This window comes from Gavia stellata, chromosome 17 (genome assembly GCF_030936135.1).
Source record: "Gavia stellata isolate bGavSte3 chromosome 17, bGavSte3.hap2, whole genome shotgun sequence".
Lineage (NCBI taxonomy): Eukaryota > Metazoa > Chordata > Aves > Gaviiformes > Gaviidae > Gavia > Gavia stellata.
In genome coordinates this window covers 7140058-7163844 of record NC_082610.1, presented here as the reverse complement: position 1 = coordinate 7163844, position 23787 = coordinate 7140058, and the positions used below count along the sequence as shown (strand labels likewise).

At 44.3% G+C, this 23787-nt stretch overlaps 1 protein-coding gene across 1 annotated transcript; it reads right to left on the bottom strand.

Moving 5' to 3' along the window:
- Nucleotides 1-15560: 15560 nt before the first annotated feature.
- Nucleotides 15561-16181, bottom strand: FIBIN (fin bud initiation factor homolog). Its single transcript, XM_059826148.1, has one exon. The coding sequence runs from the start codon at nucleotides 16179-16181 to the stop codon at nucleotides 15561-15563; it is 621 nt and encodes a 206-aa protein (XP_059682131.1).
- Nucleotides 16182-23787: the final 7606 nt, after the last annotated feature.

Sequence of the window (23787 nt, the reverse complement as noted above, 5' to 3'; positions counted from 1 at the left end):
GGGTTCATATCAATATCTTTCTTTTTATATATATAAAAATATATACACAAACATATATATGTAAATATATATATACACGTGTATCCCACCTTAATTGTAAAGCACTATTCAAGTACTGCAGTCTTCCTCCTAACTGTAAAAAAGACTGGCTGCAGTCTCCTTCGGAGATTTCTTGGACAAAATTTTATTATATGTGACTGCAAATATGTGGTATGTTTTAGGGATTTTAACATGTGATAATTGGATACTTATTCTAATCTCCTTGAAACAAAAGAAAACAAAAGACTAGTACTGGAACACAATAAATGTTTCCAATATACTGAAATTTTAGAATATCTGGTTTCAAAAAAAAAAAAAAAAGAGGACAACCATTTTAACATACTGTAAACTTTTGCGACATCTGTACTGCTTCAGGATAGTTCCTGTTCAAGGCAGCGGATTACCTGATGGTAATGGGTCAGATCCACACATACATTTAAGCAACCAGAATATAGTTTAGATGGAATTAGGACAATTAAGGCGCAGGAGCGCAAGTCACAAAACCATTGGCTAACTGCTTAGGCAACTCAGAGGCTGTTGATGCTTGCCCTTCTGCATATGAAGTTACCTGAATCCCTAAAATGCTAATACTACCCATATCCAAAGTCAGCATGGTACAGACAGAACTGAGTATCCTCACACATACCCCTTATCCAGTTTGCCTAAGATTGATGGAGAGGTAGCTGCACACCAGAAAACCTGTAAGGCACATTAGGGTAAGCAAGGACAGAAAATTCCTGACATCTGGACAACAATGCTGAATTGTCCAGCACAAAGCATGGCACTCACATCCACTTGAATTTAAGAACACTGCTAGAAAGCATAGGAGCAACATAAACGGTCCGATCAATTTATTCCACCTGTCTTTCAGTGTAAAAAGAATTCAAGCACAGACCACTCTCCCCAGAACCAACTACCCAGCTCCTTTGGGGATACGCATGTTTTTCTCTGTGTACTAAATATAAGTAGGTACTCCTGTAGGTATCTGCTTAAGACAAGACCACGAGAACCAGAATTTGCTTCTGAAGTTTAAGGCCCCAGAAAGCTCCTCTGGCTTACCAGAGCGGGGCAGGGGAAATTCTGACAACTGGATACACATAATACACCCCCCTAAATAGTTCATGACATAGTTTGTCTGTAACGTATTTCATACATTCCTTACATCCATCCATCCAGTAGTTCATGTACTGGTTTTGCATACAATTTTCTCATCTTACTTAAGTGGCTCACCAAACAAAGTATTATTCATATGCTTAGTGTTCAACTTAAGCAAAGGCTCTTCCTCTTTAGCACGAAGGTTGTAACTACCCAGACATTGTATATGAACTTACTATAAATATTTTTCTTCAAAATGGCAAAACAAGGGACAGGAAGAAAAAAAAAAAAGCCTTTACTTTCTGACTGTCTCTCAGGAAAGCTTCATCACTAAGTTTAAAAGTCCTACATGAAGCTTTCCAGATTCAAAGGGCTTCTAGGCATCTATTTTACCAGTCAATTAAGAAATCTGAACTTGCTTCTAAGAGACTTCTCATAACACTAGCAGTAATAGAAAACCACGCCAGAATTTTCTTGTATGGCTAGAAACTGAGGTGAGTTTATTGTCTTCCTATGACAGATGTCGCTTAACTGGTATTTGTTCACCTGGTAATGGATAACTCAGTCACACAAAATGCATGTCAAGCAGAATCTCTTCTAAATCCGTGACAGTAAGTTTTGTAAATGCTTGGGAACAAAAGGTCAACCTAAAAAACCCAGATGCAACCAATCCTGCCAGACACAATTTCTAGATAAAAAAAGAATAATAAAACTTCTGGACCCCACTGAGGTGAGTTACATGTAATTTATGTTACAATGGTGAAGGCCATAAGCCAAATGGGAATGTTCACTTTTGCTTGGATGTGACAAGCTTGTACAGCCGGGTTCGCCAGGCCTAACTTCGGACACGTACCATAGTGACCTACACCCGAACACCGTACACACCACCCCCAACACTCCTAACAGGCACATCTAGATCACAATTCAGCTGACCTTGTCAGAAACCTCCTTTAGGTTGAGACGATGAGACGAACTGAACTCTTACTTCTTTCCACTGTCTACGAAAAGAGCCTCAGTGACTAGCTCCGACGTGGACGTTACACCGTCGGTGCTCGCATTCAGCAAGACTACTTTTCATGGCATTAATTTTATGATTAACAACCGTCGCTAGGTACAACTCACTAAACACCATATTGCTGGGAGAATCGTGAATGGTGGCAGCCCTAAACTTTACTACCAGCCAGAGAAAGCCTACGCTGCTGGTGGTGGTACCCCTTTTCCACGAGACTTCAGTTTTTGGTGTCGTCAGTCAAACCTATTGTTCATCACAAAGAGCTCCCTTGAAATACTCCCAGTCCTAATAGCCAAAACCTGAAACAGCACTGCATCCCACAGAGAGAGGGGAGGATCTTCTTCACAGGCTGCAGCAGGAGCCTTCGATGGGTTTAGGGTAAGAAACGATTCCAGTGGACGCTTTGCAATGTTAATAAAAATCATTATATGTGGATTTTTTAATATGCAGATCTCCTTTGTCTCCTGTTACTCTGCCCCAAGACTCCAAACGTATTCAGCTCTTTCATTTATGCCTATTTACTGAAGTCAATGAACTTGTACCTGCATAACACCACTGTTAATTAGGAGAGAATCAGGCCCTCCAGCTCTAGTATTATTCAGTTTGCTGGTTATGCAAGAGGAAGCCACGAAAATTACTATAGCATAAAGATTTCCCTCATGGTGAAGTCAAGCATTTACTCTTTAAATACACCACAGTGTTTGCATTAAACTTCTGTCTTCGCTGTAAAGCAATTGTTCGGGTTAGCCACCTACTGAGAGAAATCTTGTAACAATAAAAAGGCTGTTTATGGTTTTCCCTGAGTTAGTCATATCATGGTGTCATTATTAAAATGAAAACCCAGATGACAATGATTAAAAATATCTGCTATAGCATGCCCTCTAGATCTTTTTCTTCTTAAATAAAAAACCTAAATAGATCTGCAAGTCTAGTTTTTGTCCCATACGCACAGCACCACAGCAGAAACTTCTCCCTTGAGCAGGATTTTTTCCAATTTGCATCGATGAGGTGCTAGAGTATTCTGGGTCAAGTTCTCCACAGAGGCCACCCGGTGTAGATTCACGGGACTACTCCAATAAGGCATTTCACACCAACCAGTCACGACTTCTACCACGGTGCTCAACCTTCCCAGCTGGGACCTCTGCGCCAGGTGAGTGTCGGGCACATCGAGCCCCCTCTTTCTCACCTGCACCGTACAACCCCTGGACCGTCAGGCTATCCAGCTGCAGGTCGTAGATGCAGCACCCAGCCGCTCTGTCCCTCCCAGGGACCACCAGCCTCCAGCGCCCCAAACCAGCAAGGGGAAGAGGGTAACTACCAGCTCCTGCTGGAATGACAAAGGCAGCCCGGTGCTGGCATTCTGCCTTCCTGGAGCAATGGGTGAGAGAACGCATAGAGCTGGGATGAAATGTTCCACAAGCAGCACTAGCAAGCCCCTAGCTGCCACGTGAACTAGAAACCCGTCTGACGGCTCTGATGTTTCCAGGGCGCTGTAAGGAAAGACATCCATAGACTGGGTGGATTTGTCTGGAAACTGTGTGTTGTTCCTGATTTCTAATTGATTTTTCTTTACATTGAGCACATATAGGACATTAAGGTGAGTCTGCAAATGGCAGTGAAGAACTCAGAAGTGCTCATACCGATACCTTCAGAAAATCCTGCAATTGCATGCTTAAAAGTACCACACAGAAGCCAACTACTACCTTCCCACTTGATGACAACGAAAACATTCTTCCTCCTTTACTAGTAAGCGTATCTATAAATGGTGTAACTGGGCAAAACGAGCATTTCCATTCCTAATCAGTGATCTGCACAACTATAACTACTGCGTTATACGGCTTGTTTTCCCAAAACCTTTATGTTAAGATACGATACTAAATACTAGAAAAATACAACTTTATGTCTCAAAAAACCCCTGGAGTCCAAGACAGCTGAGCTGCTAGTAAGAAGAACAAATCCACATGCTTGGTGCTGATGGTGCCAGGCCACTGCAGAAAACACATCTCCTATTCTAGGAGGCTATTGAAGACGCTCAATGGAGACAATCACAGAACATTCTCTTACCATGTTGAGTGTAGTTTTTAAATTCTTGACAGTTGTTTAGAGGTTTGCCTTGTTAGTTCATTTTTTTTCATTTTTACAGTAAAAGTAAGGTGCTAATCTTAAAGAAATGGAGGCTAAGTTACCAGTGAGAGTTTCAGGAGTTTTTATCCCCTTGCCCCCTCAAAATTTTCAGGCAGATGCTTATCCCTGTGCTGCTATTTTACACTTGAAATTGCATTCTGTACTGAGCTAGAAGCAGAACTGACTAGTTCACCTAAAGTTAGCATGCTCACAACCACGGTCAAATCGAAGAGCAACTGATAATGCAAAACAAATTCCCTGCATCACAGCTCTCCCCATTTCTGGTCTCTGAACTACTGTTTGCATGAACCTGGAAGACACCCTACCTAACTCTGCTCAGTTATCAGACCTCAGATTTGTGTAGTTTAAAACAAATACTATTAATAGCTCCTCCGAGTAACCCCGTCCCATGTGAACATCGTCTCAGGCTCACAGATTTCGTAATCCCCAACAGCGTGACGAGGCGAGGGTCAGCCTGGATGCTGACAGGCAATTACGATTTGAGGAGATCTCCAGCACCTGGAAGCTATGCTTTCAGTCTTCCCTAGCTCTCCAGTTAAAAGGTAATGCTCGCTATTCTCTTTCTCAAAAACCTGTCGCCTTCAGTCTCCTCAAACCTCACCCCACTAGACATCATCCAGACTCCCCTGTTTGCTGCCATCAGCAGTATATTTATTAGCTTTACCTGCGCGGCTACTTAAAATACAATTCTGGTTAATGGTACTTCAAGACAGCTGAGCTACGCTGTATAACGTGTGCTCTCCTCACACAAAGATAAGAAGCTGCAGAGAAATGAAGGGTATAATTTTGTGTCATAAGCAAGTCTTAGCCATGCCGTAAAACCAGTTTGCTGCATCAGAAGCTGGTCAATGTAACCAGCGCCCTGCGGGATGTAACAGAATTTAACACCGCTGGCACCTGCGCTGGCACCGTGGGCACGTAAAAGCTCAGATGACTGCGGGAAGAGCCGGCACTGGCCTCTGTCTGGACTGAGGTTTTCTATCTTGTAAGTATTGCCCAAGTCAAAAATTAACGCAAACTTCAGACAAAGAATAACCCTAGACTAAATACAGCGCACGCACCGCCTTTGATTGCAAGGCTGAATTATACCATCTCGTGTACAAGTGTACCAAAAAAGCCTCTGCAGGAAAACATTTGCCTGATACTGTTAGCTCAGATTACGACAGAAAGACATGAATATGTACCATAAAGAAAAAAAAATAAAAATCTACCCATTTACATAGCTTCACGCCTGCACAGCGCTGTGTACGACGGCCCGGGAAGAGACCCTGTCTGGAGGATTCCCGCGTGGGAGTCCGGCTCCACTCCCGCTCCAGCTTTCAGTCTGCTCAACGAGCGCGACCGGAGTAAAGGAGAAAGCAGCGCCTTTACGCCGGCAGCGCCCGCAGAGGAGGCGGGATGCGAACGCCATACTGCCCGTTCCCCTCGGAGGAGCGGGAAGGACGCGAGGCCCGCGGAGCCGCGGCCGTGCCCACGCTCCCGGGCGGGGCCGGGAAGGCTGTTGCGGCCGATGGCGCTGCCGGCGGCAGCCGCGTTCCCAGCCCCGCCGCGGGCTGCCGCGCCCGCCCTGCGCCCCCGCTGCTCCCCCGCGCCGGGCGGGGGCCGCGCTCCCGCCCCCCGGCCCGGCCCCCCTTACCTGCCCGCCCGCCGCCCGGCTCCCCCCGCGGCGGGGCTCGGCTCGGCGGGGCTCGGCTCGGCGGGCCCGGCCCCGGCCCCGGGGAGGGCCCCGCCGCAGCGCCCTCCGGCCGGCAGCGCCGGGAACGCTGGCTCGCAGCAGCCCTCCCGCGCGTGGTGTTGCGCAGGGAATTGGGCTCGGGCGTCTCTTTCAGGCTAAGGGGGGGTTTCATAAACTACGCACTCCCCTCTGAAACAGGCCAGAGAGCACCGGGCTCCCTTCCTTCCTTGTTACCACCGCACTGACCTTGCGCTTGACTGAGGGGTGGCTTTCAAAAAGGCATTTGGCCTTGATTTGAGGATGAAGGGGTGGAAAAAGCCATCGTTCCCCGTGGTTGCTTCTCCTCTGTCTGCAACAAACACTTCCCAGCCATTTCAGGCCTGCAGCTTTTGGTGAGGAGAGAGAGAGAGAGAGAGAGACCAGACCAAGGACCCGCTTTGGTGGACGGGACCAAAGCGAGGACCGAGGAAATATGCCACAGGGTGTCCTGGCTATCCTCACTCCGTGTGGTGGGCTGCATGCCATTACAACAGAAGCAGAGGGAGAAGGAAAAAAAAGAAAGAAAAAAAAAACAAAACCAAACTTGGGTCTTTATATGCCAGATGTAGCCTACAGTAAACATCACTGAATACGAAAGATGGCCTTTACAGGCAACATTTAGTGGGACTATGGCCAAACAGAGCCTATGCTGTGGCATAAAGCATCCCTGCTGTCTCAGACGGAGCGGCCATTGTCTGTATCCTCCGCGTTAATGGTGCAGGTTTGTATCAGAGTGTGGCCAGCAGGAGCAGGGAGGGGGTCGTGCCTCTGTACTCGGTGCTGGTGAGGCCGCACCTCGAATACTGTGTTCAGTTTTGGGCCCCTCACCACAAGAAGGACACTGAGGTGCTGGAGCGTGTCCAGAGAAGGGCGACAGAGCTGGTGAGGGGTCTGGAGCACAAGTCTGATGAGGAGTGGCTGAGGGAGCTGGGGTTGTTCCGTCTGGAGAAGAGGAGGCTGAGGGGAGACCTCATCGCCCTCTACAACTGCCTGAAAGGGGGTTGTAGGGAGGTGGGTGTTGGTCTCTTCTCCCAAGTGACGAGTGACAGGACAAGAGGAAATGGCCTCAAGTTGCTCCAGGGGAGGTTTAGGCTGGATATTAGGAAAAACGTCTTTGCTGAGAGAGTGGTGACGCACTGGACCAGGCTGCCCAGGGAGGTGGTGGAGTCACCCTCACTGGAGGTATTTAAAAGACGTGTAGATGCAGTGCTTGGGGACATTCTTTACTGGTGGACTTGGCAGGGTTAGGTTAACAGTTGGACTCTATGATCTTAAAGGTCTTTTCCAACCTCAATGATTCTATGATACTATGAGATTATTTTCCTGTCACATAAGTCTTGTGAGCAGTAAGCTTCAGGCAGATAAGTTTCTGGGAATAAATTTAAAAACAGCATTAACATACCCTCATTATTTAGTGCCCAATACCTTGTGGCTGGCAAACACGTTAATGCTGCATTTATTTGAACAGTGTGTTTCTCATGGCTGAAGGGATGGAGGTTCTAACAGACAGAAATATGGCTTGTGTTGCTGAAGGCAATGGTGGGACATAGCACTTACCAGTTTTCGGCTGGAGCGGCCCATGTTGGTCTTCAAGTTTTCAGCTTGTACCGGTCTGGAATCCGCAGCTTCTTCAGTATGCATAAGCTGGTGGCATGACCGACATGAAAAAGAAGAGCTGAACTAAAAAGGAAAAGGAAAACCTTTATTTTCCTCCTGATGGGAAGCTTTTTCCCAGCTGTGCAAGAGGCACCTGCTCCACTGGACGCTCAGTGGCCGTACTGTGGTCTGCAAAGCACCCAGAAAAGTCCTGGTGCCACAGTATAACCAATAAAGGGGAAACCTTCAACATAAATGTTGCCTAAGCAGCACTTTTCACAGACAGTAAAGCATTGACAAAGATGAAAAGTTGGCTAGTTGGATGGAAACAAGTACATGCAGAAGTGAAAATATTCAATGACTGTTTAGAGACTAAGCATTTTGGCAGTTAAAAAGGGCTAAGACTGAGTCTGCGACTTATAGGAAATTAAATATTTTTTGTTGGTAGTTATCATTCAACATCTTCAATAAAAAGCTATGTTCACGTGCCAAAGCAGTGCTGTAATGCATGGAGTTGGATGCATTACTTTCTTTTAAGGAAAGAGTGGTAGGAATCAGTTGATTTCAAATTAGGTCCCAAATCCATTTTCCACCTTTCTTTCACATTCTTGCCTCGTTTTTCACCCATTTGCTCTGTGGAACACACACATTCTTGGTTGTCATAGCTGGCTTCCTGTATTTTTTGTTTTCTTAATAAGTAACAAATGTATACCTCCCCCCTCCATTTAAATATGTTATTTGAAACCAGGAGCTTGAAAACACTAAATTATTTTCAAGGTTTGATAGATTGGATGTTTGGCAGATAACTGGGTTCATTTCATACTCTTTACAAAATATATACTGTTTTCAAATTGCTTTATGTATTTATTCCAGAGTTTTAATTACTCCTCATTAAAAAAAAAAAAAAAAAAGAGAATTCTGTACCTGCAGATATTTTATAAAGAGTACGTACCTTATTCCTTGTGTCAATCGCTAATCTGCAAGTAGCAGCTCTTAGGAAAGGGCAGTGTGAACATTTTGCCTGTGCTGAATGTAGATTGTTGTTTGAGAAGCCGTGGTTTTAGTTTCCTTATTACATTAACACTAGGTTTCTTAAGTATTTTTGCTTCTTTGTTTTCTTTTAGAACCAGCGCACACCCTATTAAATGCATACTGGCTGAAAGAAAACATTTTATATTGTATACGTTTGTAATTAATTTCTTTTTTTTACTAATGAAAGGGAGAATCAAGTAAATCAATTTGTTTCAAGTGTGGAGAAACAAATCAAGTTGTGTCTAAATAATATATTTAGAGGTTTTTAATGAGCGAAATCTGTTATTAACATAAACTAAGTATACAAGCATACATTATAAATCCCCATCAGGCTGAAAAAAAAAGAACCAGAAGAAATTTTGTTTAGACCTTAGGAGGAAAAGCTGTACATAGACCAAGAATGGAGAACTTTTTCAAGCCAAAAGGGGAAGGTTTCGAGGTATTAAAAGCATAATAAGGAGGGTGCGAGTATTGAAACGGTCGTTAAGTCTCATTTGGTAACAGGAGCGCTCCAAGGTGTTTGCAAGACCGGGTCTCTATTTTTATGAGGAGTGTTACATAATACGCCAGTGGAAAAGTATCCTATCCGAGTGGAAATAAAAACAAACTGCCTTCAAGATGACATAACTCAGCAAAATATGACTCATTAGTGTTGTGCTTGTATTTGCTGAGGATCTACAAAAAAATGAATGTTAAAAGAGGTATGTCAGAAGTGCTATATAATGAAAATCTGGACCTTATTTATTTTACAGTACATTTACATGGTGCCTTTTTACTGTCACAACATCGTTTTGCTGAATCCTGTAGTGCAGGATCAGTTCACCGATTCCCTTTGGGCTTTACTCTGTTGCTATCATTCGTATGGGGAAGTACGATAACTGTGGGGGTTATGCTGTAGGTTTCCATGCGACTGCTAGGCTATGCAGTAAGTTACTGCCAAATAAATTTAAGGATGGCAGCAATTAGTAGGTAAAGGGCATTGCAAAATTTAAAGTCACAGGCTAACATGCAAACAGCGTAAGAAGCAGAACATCCTCAGGCAGCAAACTCTAATGTTCGTCCAATAAATTTGTTACCCTGACATGACAGAAAAGGGTAAAAAGTAAAAGGTAAAAAAAAATAGACCAGCATTCCCAATTGAGTCAGAGGTACCAACAATAATGATGTTTTCCTGGTCCTGTAAGCTTCAGCTCTGCACGTGTGCCTGGCTTCTTGAAAACCCTACTTGCCACAGAAATAGAAATGTTAGAAACAAAAGTTTGGACCGGTTGCAAATTAGCTTCTAAGGTAAATGAGCACAGGGTGAACTTCAGTTCATTCTGGATGCACACGGTCAGATTTATCCCTCTGCGCTCGTATCAGGAAAAATAACTGAGTGTGGTTTACCTCTTCTTCATTCACTCTGTTTTTTCTAGGGTTACTTTTCTGAAATTAGAGGATATGCAAGTTATTATTTAAAATTACAAACTTAATAGCATCCTGACTTGTGTGCTGACCCAGTTATGAACTAGCGTGTGTTTTGTTGTGCCTCTGTTAGAATCCAGAGTCTTACTTTGTAAGCAAGCATCAAAACATAAAAATAATTTGCAAGATATTTAACATATGCACTCATATTACTCTGAATTTTAACACAAATCTCAGTTAAATCACATGAAATTAGAAACAAATTCATATTCATAACAAAGGACAAAGCCTGCTAGCAAGAAAAGTTGACTGCTCTTGATTATCCAAAGAGCTGTCAACACAGAAAGCATATGGGAAAGAATTTTTTTATCATTACCCAGGTAAAGGCATAACAAGCTCTTAGATAAATTTAAGTAAGAAACCCGAGAACTGAAGACCAAAGGCCCACTGAACTAATTGTCTTGGACCTAGCACTAAACTGAAAAATCTTGGTCATGTTATTTTTGAGAAGAGAGGATAAGCAGACAGATAAAAACATCTTGCAGTTCGGACAGTCTGTCTATAGTGAAGTCTCTATTATTTACACTAAAACTAATTTATGGCGGTAACTCCCATCACAGTGAAATGTTTGCAGTGTGGAAAAAGTATGAAAAATACAATGCAGGTACCTAGCTTTTTTGGTCATCCTGCACTTGCCAATATCTAGCACTGGATAATGAATCTCTCCCTAAGCCAGCCTTCTCCAAGGAGTCTTTTTTTCCCCTCAAGAGAGTTCAGACACGAATAATTACTGTTACATAGGCAGTTTCTAAGCACTTAGAAGAAGTATACATACAGCCTAAGGAAGGTTGCAATCTGAGAAAATATGATACGCTTGGCATTGTCTTTTCTTATGAAAGAATGCTAATGGCATGTTGGAGACTGCCAGCGATACCTCCCTAAGGTAAGGCAGTTTTCAAGGACGAATGACCCTACAAGCCATGAATGACTCTGTCCAAGCCACATCATTAAAAATGTAATGATTATAGAGACCATATGTTTTTCTTGTTACAGAATTAGTCATTAGATTCTGCCTTTTCCAGTTGTAAACTGATCTTGTAGGCAGGATGACAACTTTATGAAGAAAATAAAATAAGCACAGAGTTATAGTCTTTTTATATGTATATATTCTAATAAAAGCTTTTTAAAAAGGATGTAGTGGGGTCAGTATTTTTGCCAGTTTCACATACTTCAGGAATGAAATACGGACACACAAATTGTTCAATTTTTGCTAATGGCTTGCCAAAAATCAAAGTAATAGAAAATAAATTCCCCAATGGGCTGTAAGTAAAAATACATTTTAAAAGATAGAAAAATGCCAGATTGTGAACATACAGGATTACTTCAGGAATAATGGCTGTCAAATACATTTCACTCAACAACACTTCAGCATTAGCAGAAAACTTCTTTACCAACCAGAAAAGCAATATCCCGTAAGCAAGAGCAAGAAGCTGGTAAAGTAACACGAAGCCCATCTGAATAAACAACTACACCACCAGTAACAGACAGACCTAACAGAATTTCTCCACAAAATACAAGTTTTCAAGGTAAGGTTATAACGAGAGCTGATGCTTTCTTTATAGCTCACCAAGTTGTGTCTATTAACTAAGCAAGTATATTTTTTGCTTCTGAGGTACACATCTCGGCAACCTGCATCTGAGCAGACGACAACCTATAGGTGCAACAACTTACCTTCAGTTCATACACCCAGCCTGGCACAGACAGGCTCTTTGAGAGGCTTACCGTGCTTTCGGAAGCTTCCCTCGACTTTCCTGTTTCTCAGAATGGCCCTGGGTAGGTCAACCTGTGAAACTTTGGAAGTTGCAATTTAGAAAGCTGCAATTTCCACCACCACCCCCCTGAATTCCTAGCCATCGACTTGCCATGGATGTGGCTGTTCTCAAATGCTGCCATTTGTGCAGCCTTTTCTTTTCCAAGCTTTTATTAGTGCTGATGGGAGACAGCACAGTTTGCTCCATGTTCACACTTGGAGCTTCTTCCTCTCCGTGTGTTTATCAGTAGTCAGCAGAATGTCTACAGCACAGCACTGCCTTCAAAAGTAAGTTACCTGGAGAGGAGTGGAGGCTTGTCTCTTAATGTCTTGCTTTGACTCTTGATGAGTTACATCACAGGCTGAGTAGCAAAGAAAACTGAAGCATTAAGTAAGCTCTCCATGACTGTTCCCACTGCATTACTTGATTATTTTTTTTCCAGAAAACATTGTCATCTGCTCTTCAGTACTATTAATTCTTTAATATTCAGAAAACAATATATCATTTTGAAAAATCTCCAGAACACGACAAAAAAAGACCAAGTCAGCTTAATCTTAGTTCAACCCTCTGCATTAAAAAAAAAAAAAAAGGAAAGAAAAAAAGAGCCCAATACTGATGCAATATTTAAACACAACAGAAGGAGCTATTGGGTCAAAACAGCTGCTACAATCATCCTGTTAAAGCTCTCTGCTTAAATGTCCTTACCGAGTTTTCAATGACAAAAAGCCCTTTACTATTTGAAGTAGGTTGTATAAAACCCGAGGATCTTCATCTCTTCTAATGAAGCAAGTTGTATCAGACAAAAAAGCAAAAGCAGCAAAAATTATAAGATTGCAATGTAGTTTTCATAGTTTTTAAAAAAATATTTTAAATTTAAAACTTTAAAACTGCTGGATTCACTGAACACCCAGTTCTTGCAGGCACTGCAGATTTAGAAAGGCCATTTAAGGTGTCAGCTCTGACTCAAAACTGATATATTTAACAGATACGTTTAACAGATACATTTGCTTAGATCAGCCAAAATGATGTATATCAAATTCACGTAGATCGAAATGTCCTAAAAGTTTTGCACTGGCTTTATAAAATCCACATAAGACTGACCCTTTTTACTAAACATGTGAACTTATGCATAGACCAGACTGAGATGTTCTTTTACAAAGAAAATGTGTACATTTAAAGCCTTTTATAATCAATGTCATAGAGCAGAATTCTGATTTTGTTTCAATTTCAAATACAAAAATGTTTATATTCTGCTGAAACGTAAATCAATGGAGATATTTATCAAAATATTCATATTTATCATACGAAACATTAGCGTGGATTTTGAAAAACCATAGTTTTGTTTCATTAGATGACAACTTACAGACCGGGGTATTGAGCGGAACGAGTTATACTGTAAATCTCCACCTGTCACGTAATCTCCTGCTTTGAAAAGTAAGCGCTCTGCAAACGGTTACCCTCTTGGTATGCTAAATACTTTGGGATAGTTTGAGCTTGACTAGGAGTTTGCGACTGCAAATAGAATAGCCAAGCAGCTCCAAGCTTATTCAAGAAGCTCTATTTTACACTACTGCTACTAGTTTTCTATCAGGATTTTAATACTGTTCTCATATGGCTAAGAAAACCAGCATGGCCTGCCACTTCAGTTTCTTTACTGATGTTTACAGCTTATGTTATACCCAGTGACTCAGAAAGTGAGTAAGCAGAGACTAAAATGTCTTTTAAGAAACATCTGGGCACAAACGGAACCGCACGACATCTGTGGCACCTACTTCTGAAGGGATAAGATGCAGAGAGAAAGGAGAGACTGGACGAGAACGAAACCCTCAGGCACTTCTAGAACTTGGTCCATCCCAGAAACGCTGTATGTCTGCCGGGATAGCGGGCAGAGAAGACTCAGTGACTCCGACAGCCCTTTTCGCTCTGGTGTTGTTACATCTAACCCTAGTGGCAAGGAAAGTATCACAAATGAATTTATTTTTAAGAGCTAGAACCTGTCATACCTTCTCATTTGACAACACGCTTGAAAATAACACTGAATTGTTCCAATGAACTCAATCAATAAAATGTTTCCATTTTTTCAGGCAAACCTTCAAAAATACTGGGGATCTAAAGGTGCAAACTGACATCTCAAGTAACCTGCTAGGGAGCTACATCGTGCTGCCTTTAGCAAAAGTGAGCTGCCTGGATGGTCCAGAGGTTCTGTAAGCACGTACCTTCATCAGACGTTTCCCAGTGCCTTCAGCGCTCTGGTCCCAAGCGACTTCTGTTGATCTACTGCACTTCCGAGTGACTTACCAGCTGGATGGTTTGCAGACTGAAGTACAACTGAACGCAAGTAGGGTTAACAAGATCAGACCTCAAATGTGCAAACAGCTTCTCTTCTAGTGCCATGAGGTTGCTAGTTTCTTAAAAAGGCTTACAAACTCCAAAGAAATCCACCCTACGCGCCCTTCTGTATCGTTGCTTTTAATAAAACTTGGTTACCTCTTGAGTCTGTAAATTTTTATTTGTTTTTACTAAAAAGCAAGTTATTTCTTTTGGCAAGACCTACATACTCCCAATTTTTTGCTGAAAAGACATATTACGTAACAGCGTGTTTTAAATCAAGAGAGTCTCAAGCAGAACAATAAAAAGAAAAAAAAGCGCTTTAACATTGTTTTCAAATATTTATTAGAACATCATATGAACTTCTTTCATCCAAACAGTGATTCTGCCTGCAGTATCTGTAACCTAGTAGCCATATTACCCCAAATTGACAATTAAATAGCAATGAGTCAAAAACCCCAAACAATCCTCCCCCTCATTCCCACGAGGCACTTTTGCTATTGTCTAGGAGCACAAATAACTTTATTAACAGCTTAGCTAGCAAAAGTACAAAGGCACCAACAAGACATGTCACTGTGCTGGCACAGACAAAACGTTTTTGGCTGCTTTAGAAACATGCTCTAAGACACCCGCCTCTCAAATTTGGGATCTGAAACTACCATCACTGCTCGGGCTCCTTCTTCTTACTATAAAAATCCGCATCGGCATTGTCAGGATCTGACATAAGCCTTTTTGGCTGGCTCTGGGGGTTACGATAGCTTAGAGTCACAGATAAGCAAGCCTAGAAGAGTACAAATCCTGCCAGAATAGTTCCCGTCTTTCACAACGCGAATGGCAATCACAGCTTAAGTTGCGTAGTAGAACAATGTTTTTCGTGCGTAGAATACATACCGTTACAAAAGTTTAAGAAAGGTAATAGAGGGCCAGCGGTGTCACCCTGGAGGAGAGTAACAACGGAAGAAATTTAAGTATCCGCTACACGCGAGTCTGGACGCGGCTGGCGAGCACCACGCTTTACCCACACTTGTGGCAGGTGAGCCGCGGTAGAAAAGGCGCTACATAAACCGACAACAGGGAATCGGAGACGAGAAAGCTTACTTCGCTTTGTACCCAAAGGCGAACCAGATAACACAGAGTACTTCTTTAAATACGGGATATTAACTTAAACATACCTCTAACCTCCCGGTTTATAGAAACGCACCGTTTGCTTAGGAAGTCAAGTACAATAAATAAGTTTCTCTGGGTTGAAGGATGCATCTGCGCGAGGCGGTGCTCCTTCCAGCCAGGCCCCGCCGCTGCGCCCTCCGCTCGCCCCGGGGCACCTCCCGGGGGCGGAGGGCGCCGTCGAAGCCCCTCGCCCCCGGCGGGGCGGGGGGGTCCCGGCTCAGGCGCGGAGATAGTCGTTCTTGAGGCGGCTGAGGCGGGCGCCGTGGCTGCGGACGGTGAGAGCGAGGAGGTCGTGCTTGTCCCGCAGCCCGCTGGAGATGTGGCGGGTCTCCCGGAGCAGGGCGCGGGCGTGCAGCAGCAGCCCCAGGAAGCTGTCGCCCAGGCGGGCCTCCTCCCGGCCCCCCTGCTCCTGCCCCTGGCGGAACTTGCCCTCCAGCTCGCTCAGCGACCGGTCCGAGCTGGAGTAGGCGTCGCTGATCTGGGCGGACTCGCGGCGCAGGTAGGTGCTGTAGCTCTCCTCCCCGTCCAGGTCGTAGGAGATGCTCTTGCCGATGCCCTCCAGCACCCGGCCCGCGTCCTCCACCTGCCGGCCCAGCACCGTCAGCTCCTCCCGCAGGCTCAGCCCGCCGCCGCCCGCCGCGCCGCACCGCCGCTGCTCGCTCACCCTGAAGAGCAGCTGGCACCGCTCGGGGTCGTCGTTCTCCTCGTAGTCCCCGTCGGGGACGAAGTAGTGGTGCAGGGTGCCGTTGGACATCTCGGGGTACAGCGGGCCCTCGAAGTACCCGCGGCAGAGGCTGCAGAGGCAGCCCAGCCACAGCAGGCGCAGCGCTGCCGGCATGCTGCGGGCAGCCTAGGGGCGGGCGGCGCCGCGCTGCCCCCGGCCGCGCCGCCCACGCCCCATGGGGCTCGCCGGCCCCCGCCGCTGCCGCCCCGCGGGCACGGCCGGCTCCGCCGCGGGCCGGGCCGGGTCGCGTCGCGCAGCGCGGGCGGAGGCCTGGCGGCGCTCTGGGGCCGGCTGCCGGCGCGCCGCCTTTAAGAGCCGGGCAGCCCGCGCAGGAGGAAGCGGCCCCCGCGCCGCGCCGGGCCGCCCCCCGCCCCGGGCATCGGCCGCCGGGCCCCGGCGGGCACCGCCCCCGGGCATCGCCCCCCTCGGGGGCTGTCCGGCGCGGGGAGGGCGGGGAGGCACGTACACCTTTCTCCCCTTAATAAACACCCCCCCCCAACCTGGAATTGCTCCGCTTTTCCCACTTTCCCGTTAGAAACGACTACTTTGCTGACAGTCTAATTTTCACGGCGGCCCCGCGTGCCCCTCAGCAAACACAGGGTGCGGGGCAGAGGAACACAGCAGAGCTGCGAACGCGCTTGGTCGCTGAGGGCGCGTGGTTTGTCACTGATTAAAAACGTCCGGAGAAAGACGCAGGTTGAAGTAGATACACCTTGATAGGGTAAAGACGGGGAAATGACACACAAAATCTGTTCTTAAACAAAATGTCAGTTGAGTTTAGGAAAATCCAAACACAGTTCATCCTACGGGGCTGACTACGTAAAAGTTGAAGCGTTTCTCTCTCACGAAGCGATATTCTGCATGAATCCAGTAGCTGGATTACAGCAGGGTTGAACCTTGCACGTAACTAGTATAAATCTGCCTTTACTATTTTTGAGTTGTTAAATCAAGGCGAGATCACAAAAAGAAAGGGTCTGTAAAGTTACCAGCTCCTTTCACATCATCTTTCCTCTTTCATGGAAAAGCGCACCAGCTAGCAGAGATTATACCAAATCCTGCAGTCATCCAGAGTTAAAACTCCCTCCCACTGCTGTTTGTGAGGGCTTTGCATGCAAATATATTTATATCGCCTCTTTATTGTAAATATTTTAACTGTCATCCTGATACTTTCTGCATGTTGTAAGTAACTATGATGCTTTCAGTTAACTTTGTTGGGAAATAGGCCAGGCGCTTATGTTCTATCGCTGCTTTATTCACTATTATGCTGGGCATTGTAGACTAGAGCCTTGTGCGGCTCAGGGGACTTCAGCTCTACCATTTCTCCTGCTGCCATGACTTTAGACACCTACATTTCAAACGCAGAGTCTCCAGCCCCTTCCCTCGTGGCGGCTTCGTTCCCTAGTCGCAAGCTATCCTGTTTCTGCGCACATGTGAAGAAAATAGCTGCTGCAGAGACCATCTGCTCTTCTCCAGCTCAAGCGTGCCGAGCTCCACAAGCTGCTCCTTTCTTCACTTGCTGTTCCTTGAGAGGCTCCGGCGAGGCCCCTCTCTCCACGTAGCTGGCTTTGGGGGCTGGCTGCTGATTCTGTTCCCAGGTGCCCCGCTACCAATGGGTAGGTCGGTAGGTTCCTGGGAGCTCAGTGATGGGGCTTAACTCCGTGGCCAGGCCCTTTCAAGTACAACACAGCAGCACTGGATGCAAGTTCTCACTGTCAGTGTGGCCTTTAATACTTAATGATACCCTGTGCTATCAGTGTTCCCAGCTATTGACTTCAGCACCTACTGAGGTGCTTTACGTCAGCGCAGGAGGTCATAAGACTAACAAACACCAAGAAACAAGAGCAAAAACTAAACCAACCAGTCAGCCAACCAACAAAAGCCTAACCCAGAGACAGCAAGGGTAATAGTGGAACCCTTCACTGGCTGAATTGCTTTAAGTAGACTTTCCGAGCCCCAGAGTCCGTTAAGGCCACGCGCACATACGCCTCAAGGTGAGCAATGTTTGCAGAGTCCAGGCAACTTCTTTTGCACTGCTGAGAACCCCGGCCAGACAAGCTATCCAAACAGAAACACTCCACACATTTGGAAACATTTTAAATTTGTAATTAAGTTCAGAAAACACTCATATAAATAGGTTGGATTAGGCTAAGCTTTTGTGCTTCAGCTTTCTATAAAAGGCTTAAAGCTTATTCAACTGAGCCTGCTTGGCATTCGTCCTTGGTCTGTGTTTGCCAACAGGGGCTCTTTCAAACAATTTTATTCCCAGGACGCTCCTCTTTCACCTAATATTTTATTTGGTTCCCAATTCTTTGCCAGCCATAGTACTTTATCTACATAAGTTTCCACCCCGGCTGGCCTTGCTGCCAGTTGACTGGTTTGGCTGATACTTGGGTTGTGGTGGACTCCACTTTTGAGGTCTCTTCATGGAAGTACCACACTGTAAATCACTCAGCTATAGCTTTGTCAGCATGGTTATGCTTTCACTAGTGCCACAGTGGGCAAAAAATTCAACCTTAGTAAATACTTTTTCTCCGTCTCTTCATACATTAAGAGTCTAAGAGGTGTCTGTTGCTCCCTGCTGCAGCTGCCGACTCCCGGCCACTGCTGTTTTCGATCCAACGTGCATTATCCAAGTTTTATTTAAAATTTACATCAAAATAGTCTCTCCCCAAGTAACCCACTGGGAATGTCTGCTTCTGAAGGAAGTCTGCAATACGGGATCTGCAGCCTTGGTGGCTCAGCGGGCAAAGCTTTGGTAAAAGCTGGAGCTTGCTGAAAAATACACACCAGCCTGATCCAAGGCAATACCTATTATGGTTCAGGATTACAACGCAACAGAATCCTAAGTTTTAACTGAAAAGCATCAAACAATGGAAAACGTGTAGGCTCACAATGACAGAACAATACTGTGCCTGAGTAGCCATTACTCATTCCAAAATCACATCTAAAAGACAAAAGTCTTAAGACTGCAGTGAGATACTCTAACATGAATACCCTTAAACTGTCCATAAAACCACGTGCATACAAATGAAAATCAGATTTTTTTTTTTTTTTTTTGAAAGACAGACACTGAAAGTAACGATTACCTTTATCCATCAAGACCTGGGCTGGAGGGTCAGACATTTTCATCACAGTTAACAGCAGCAGGAACACCACAGCAATGGCTGAAATAACAACATAAAAATCAGTGTCAATGCAGAGCTTTTAAAAGTCATTTCTGGCATTATCTGGAAGGCACAGAGGGCAATAAAACCCAAGGAGGACAGAAGGGAATTTCTCAGGAATACCAGAAACGCGGGGTGGAGAGAACCAGGGAGGAGAGGAGAGCAAGCCATTTTCCGCTGAACATTGCATTTTCTGCTGGGAACCCATAGGGGTAGTTGTATGAGATCAGATATCTGGGGAGCTTTTGGGATGCATCCAAGAAACAGCTGCTCCTTGTGGCACGCTCCCATGAAGGCCTTCATTGAAATCCTGGCATTGTCAAAAGGCCCATTGATTTCAGCATGACAGTATTTTACTCTCTGTGCCTGCTCAAGCATTTAAAAATTCCTTTTGCATAAAACGAGGAAAAAGTACTGGAAACAAAAATAAAGCAGCATACTGATACTGTCTTTTTACAAATACTTGGCATGATGTACTCTGCTGTGGTAAAGCCATTGTTTTTCCACTGAACAGTATTAGGTTTATAGTACTATAAAGAACTGCAGAATTTACTCCGCATAACCTCTTATGCAACAGCACCAAAAATCAGCCTCCAGTCCAGAAATTGCCTATAAACTGATGGCAAATACGCAGCTCGGCACTGGATTTCAGGTGACGTTTGCATAATCTTCCTCTGCAAGCAGTGCTTCATCTTTGGTTCTTGGCTCACATGTGCTTGCTATTTCTGTCTCAGATGACGGTAAACTTTGCAGCATCAGAATGTTTCAGATGTAAATGGCCATTAATTTGGAGAACAGATATATGTTATATGGTCCTAAAGGCCCCACAGGCTTTAAGGTATAAATGTTGTTTTCTGACTACTGGCTTCTGTTTTCCTGCTGGGAACTGTTCTATAGCTTTACATAAAGATACCTTGTTTAAACATGAGACTAACAAGTATGCGTGTGTAATTTCTAATTGTAGGGTGTAGTACTAAATGCTCAAATGGCATCGAGTTAGGTGGGCACGAAATAGCCCATGAAAGAATAATGCCAGCTTTTTGTAGGAAAGTTGCCATAAGACTATACCAGAAATTCTGCAGAATAAAAAAAGTTTTGTCGAATGAAACTTTTATAAAGCACTTAATATTCATTCAGTGTAACTTTGGAATACAACAGAAATTAGGAATGGATATGCTGAAGTACGAACCGTACTGAATGTTCCAGGACCAGCGCGCTTGTCTGCGGTTACACTGAGATTTTGAATTTCTCAGAAAGGTGCGTTTAATTCAGAATTGGAACAGCCGAACAAGAGATTTCTCAAATACAACTTTGTAGAGAAAACAACTTTGTTGTTAGCTTATGTTTAAGGCTGACAGATTCCAATAACCCTTTTCTTCTTCACAGATTTCAGGCTGAAACCACAGCTGTGTCTGGGCATAGAGTCCTCTCAGTCCTGTAGCACTGGCCCTTCTTGGATAAGCAATACAGTAAAACGAATTCAAAAAGCACGAGTAGCTAAAGGAAGTGTTGGGTATGAGGCTTAAAGTGAATACAACTAATAGAGTCTGTCGGGCTGGTTGCCTCAGAAGAATATGCAATTAGTATTGAATCTACTTCAACTTTAGCCAACACCAAAATGAGCTCAACCTTGGCAGGAAAATACAGAAAGAGATTTTACCACAGCCCTTCTCTGTAGCGGGTGCTGGTTTACTTTATGTAAATATAATTTGCTTAAAGCAGAAAACTGAGGATGTGCTCAGGTTATTTTTGAAAAGAGAAGTGATGCAGCTGGATGCTTCCTAAGAAGGGAAGAGATTAAGAGAGAGATGAAGAGGGATGAAGATCTACTGGTATTATACTAGTGCAGTTGCTGTCTGTTGATGAAAAACCTCGAACCCCCAAAGGGATATCGCTAGTATTTCTTCAGCAAGGTTCCCGAAGTGGAAGTAATAACATTTCCGCGGTGGAAATGAAAACACTTTAACAAGCATCATCATTGGCCAGCACGGGGAGAAGTTTTCCCATTACTGTAGATGTGGTTTGTTACAGAGACAGCGTATCATGCTGTTAAAATGTTGATTTGATTTTCAGTCCTTTCTGTGTTATATTTAATGCTCTACGTGAACATGAAAAGGCTGTATGTGCAAACATATACTTTGCAGATGTTACAGAAACATAGTTCACTAATTATTCATGATATTATTGCTTCTAACCTGTGAGGAATAAAATAATATTTATTTCAGGATTTAAAAAAAAAAACACAAATTTTCTTCTCTTTCCTTCTCTCCCTCTCTTACAAAACAGAAAAAGCTTAAAACCTGACATGTTCTGCTCAGGCAGGGTTGGAAAAGAATTTGAATAAAAGCCTTGGAAGAAATCTAAGAGAGTCTGCTGGAGAAATGCTGATGTCATTTCCAACGGGATTAATCCATTGATACAGTTGCTCAGGATTTGCAGTCCTGTGATCTAATGTGTTCATTTGAGGCAGGGTCTTGAAAACATCTAAATTTTCTAAAAACTGAATTTCACCAGGCCTATTCTCTAGGTCGGTTCCCCAACAATTTATGCAGATTTTACACTATATAATTTCCAGTTTTGCCACCTTTATAAGGATGGCATTTTCTGATTTACACACATAATCTTAGGTGTTAAGATCAGGGATGAATTCCTGAATAAAAGCTAGATCCTTTTTTACTGACTAGTCATCAAATTTCCTCTTCTCACCAATTCTTTAAAGTCCCTGCTTGTGAATTTAGAGTGGGAGCCTACATGTTCAGGCTAACCAACTGTACATAGTTTTATTAAACATGTCTCCACAACAGTTTAGCTTTTCTATTTTCTCCCTCAGACAAAAATGAAAGATTTATAATAGTATCCTTTGTGCAGATAAAAGTGAGAGAAGATGGAAATGACAAAAAATAAAATCCTGGGATTTAACTGGTTTAATCTCCTCTTACCCATACCTTTCCCAAAGTAGCAAATAAAGAATAAAACAAAACACGTTTCTATAGTAAAAGTCATTTGTATTCCCAGATGTGTTTTTTAGGAGTTGGAAAATATCCTTTTTGTATCCTAACACATTCACTCGGATTTTTATTTAGGTGTTTTTAACAGTGTATTAAATTTAAAACTAGACTGACTTTGTTTTTGAGCAGCATAAGACCAAGCATATGGTTCCAATTGAAATAGACCAAAATCTCCCTGTTAAAAAAAAATTATTCCCTTTAACAAACATTCTTATAAATTTCTACTTGAAGAAGCAGGTGAAGGGGTACTATTTACAGTCGGCTCTATATTTATTTTTGTGCAGTCATGGTTGACTATTCCCCAGGTTTTTAATGACTCGGTGCATACAGAGCACTCATTCAGCAGCCCTAACACTGCGTTATTCTCCCATGCCTGAGGCTGGTGCAGAATATCGATAGGGGATTTATACCTTCTACTACAATTTATGACTTTTATTCAAAATAGCATGGCTTAGGGACCGGCATTCGAGATGACTTGCTTGTGGCTCTGTGGGCCCTTCTGCAGAGGATGCGATGGGCACTGGTAAGACTTGCCTCCGCAGCTTGACCTGGAGCCCCAGCATGGTCCTTTGCTACGACTGACTTGGAACCAGAGTGCACGGGGTGCTCTGCAGAGCTGCAGGAACACAACCCGCCTGTTTCCACATTCACGGTCAAGAAGCAAAGACGTACGATCGGCTGGAATGGAAAGAAGCTGGACTGAATAAAGTTTGCGGGCTAATTTAGGCTTAGGAAATATATGGCTCTTCCAGCTTGGTTGCATTGGATGAGTAAGCCCCAGCCTTGCTGCTGGCATTCAGGGCCTCTGAACACCACATTTCATCTCACAAATCGGTCCATTCTAGTGCTTTAATCTCACTAGGGTTTATGCTCCCGGAGCCTGTGCCAGCTGATAAACCTGCTTTTCCCTAGGGACCATCTTGCCGGGGCGCTGGGAAGCCCGAGACAGCAGCGCTGTAGTGCTGCGGCAGACTTGGGAGGATTTCCTCCAGGGTTAGGCAGGTGACGCCTGAGCGTAAATTTGCTGAAGGATCTCGGCGCCCAAACCCACAGAAGCACAAAGAAGAGCGGCTTCCCTCTGGTAACAGAATAAACGCTTCTCTTTCACAGTAGGCAACTTCGGAGGTGTTTAGAACACTTTCCTATTCGGAGCCCTAAGAAGGTTCAACCAAACCAAAGCAATGCTGTGACAACTGTTTGAAATTAAAATTAAGAGGGTACATTCAAAACCAAGAAGTGTCTGGAAGGCAGGGCTGGACAACCCATCCTCTCTACAAGAGGCAGAACACCTCCGTGGGTTAAACGGCTGCTACACGCGCTGTTTATCGGGTGCCAGCAGCCTTCGGAGCAGAGGGAGCCTTTCTACAACTACAGGGTTGCTTCTCCTTCCCCTCCCACTCTTCTCCCAAGGAAGACCCTGTGTAATAACGTTTCCAGCACTTAATCTGCAGGTAGCAGCAACAGTAGCCGACCAGAAAGGAATAGCGGGAGCGTGTGGCCTCTTTCACCCCGTTTTCCAAATAGCTTAGGGCAGACACATTCAGAGGC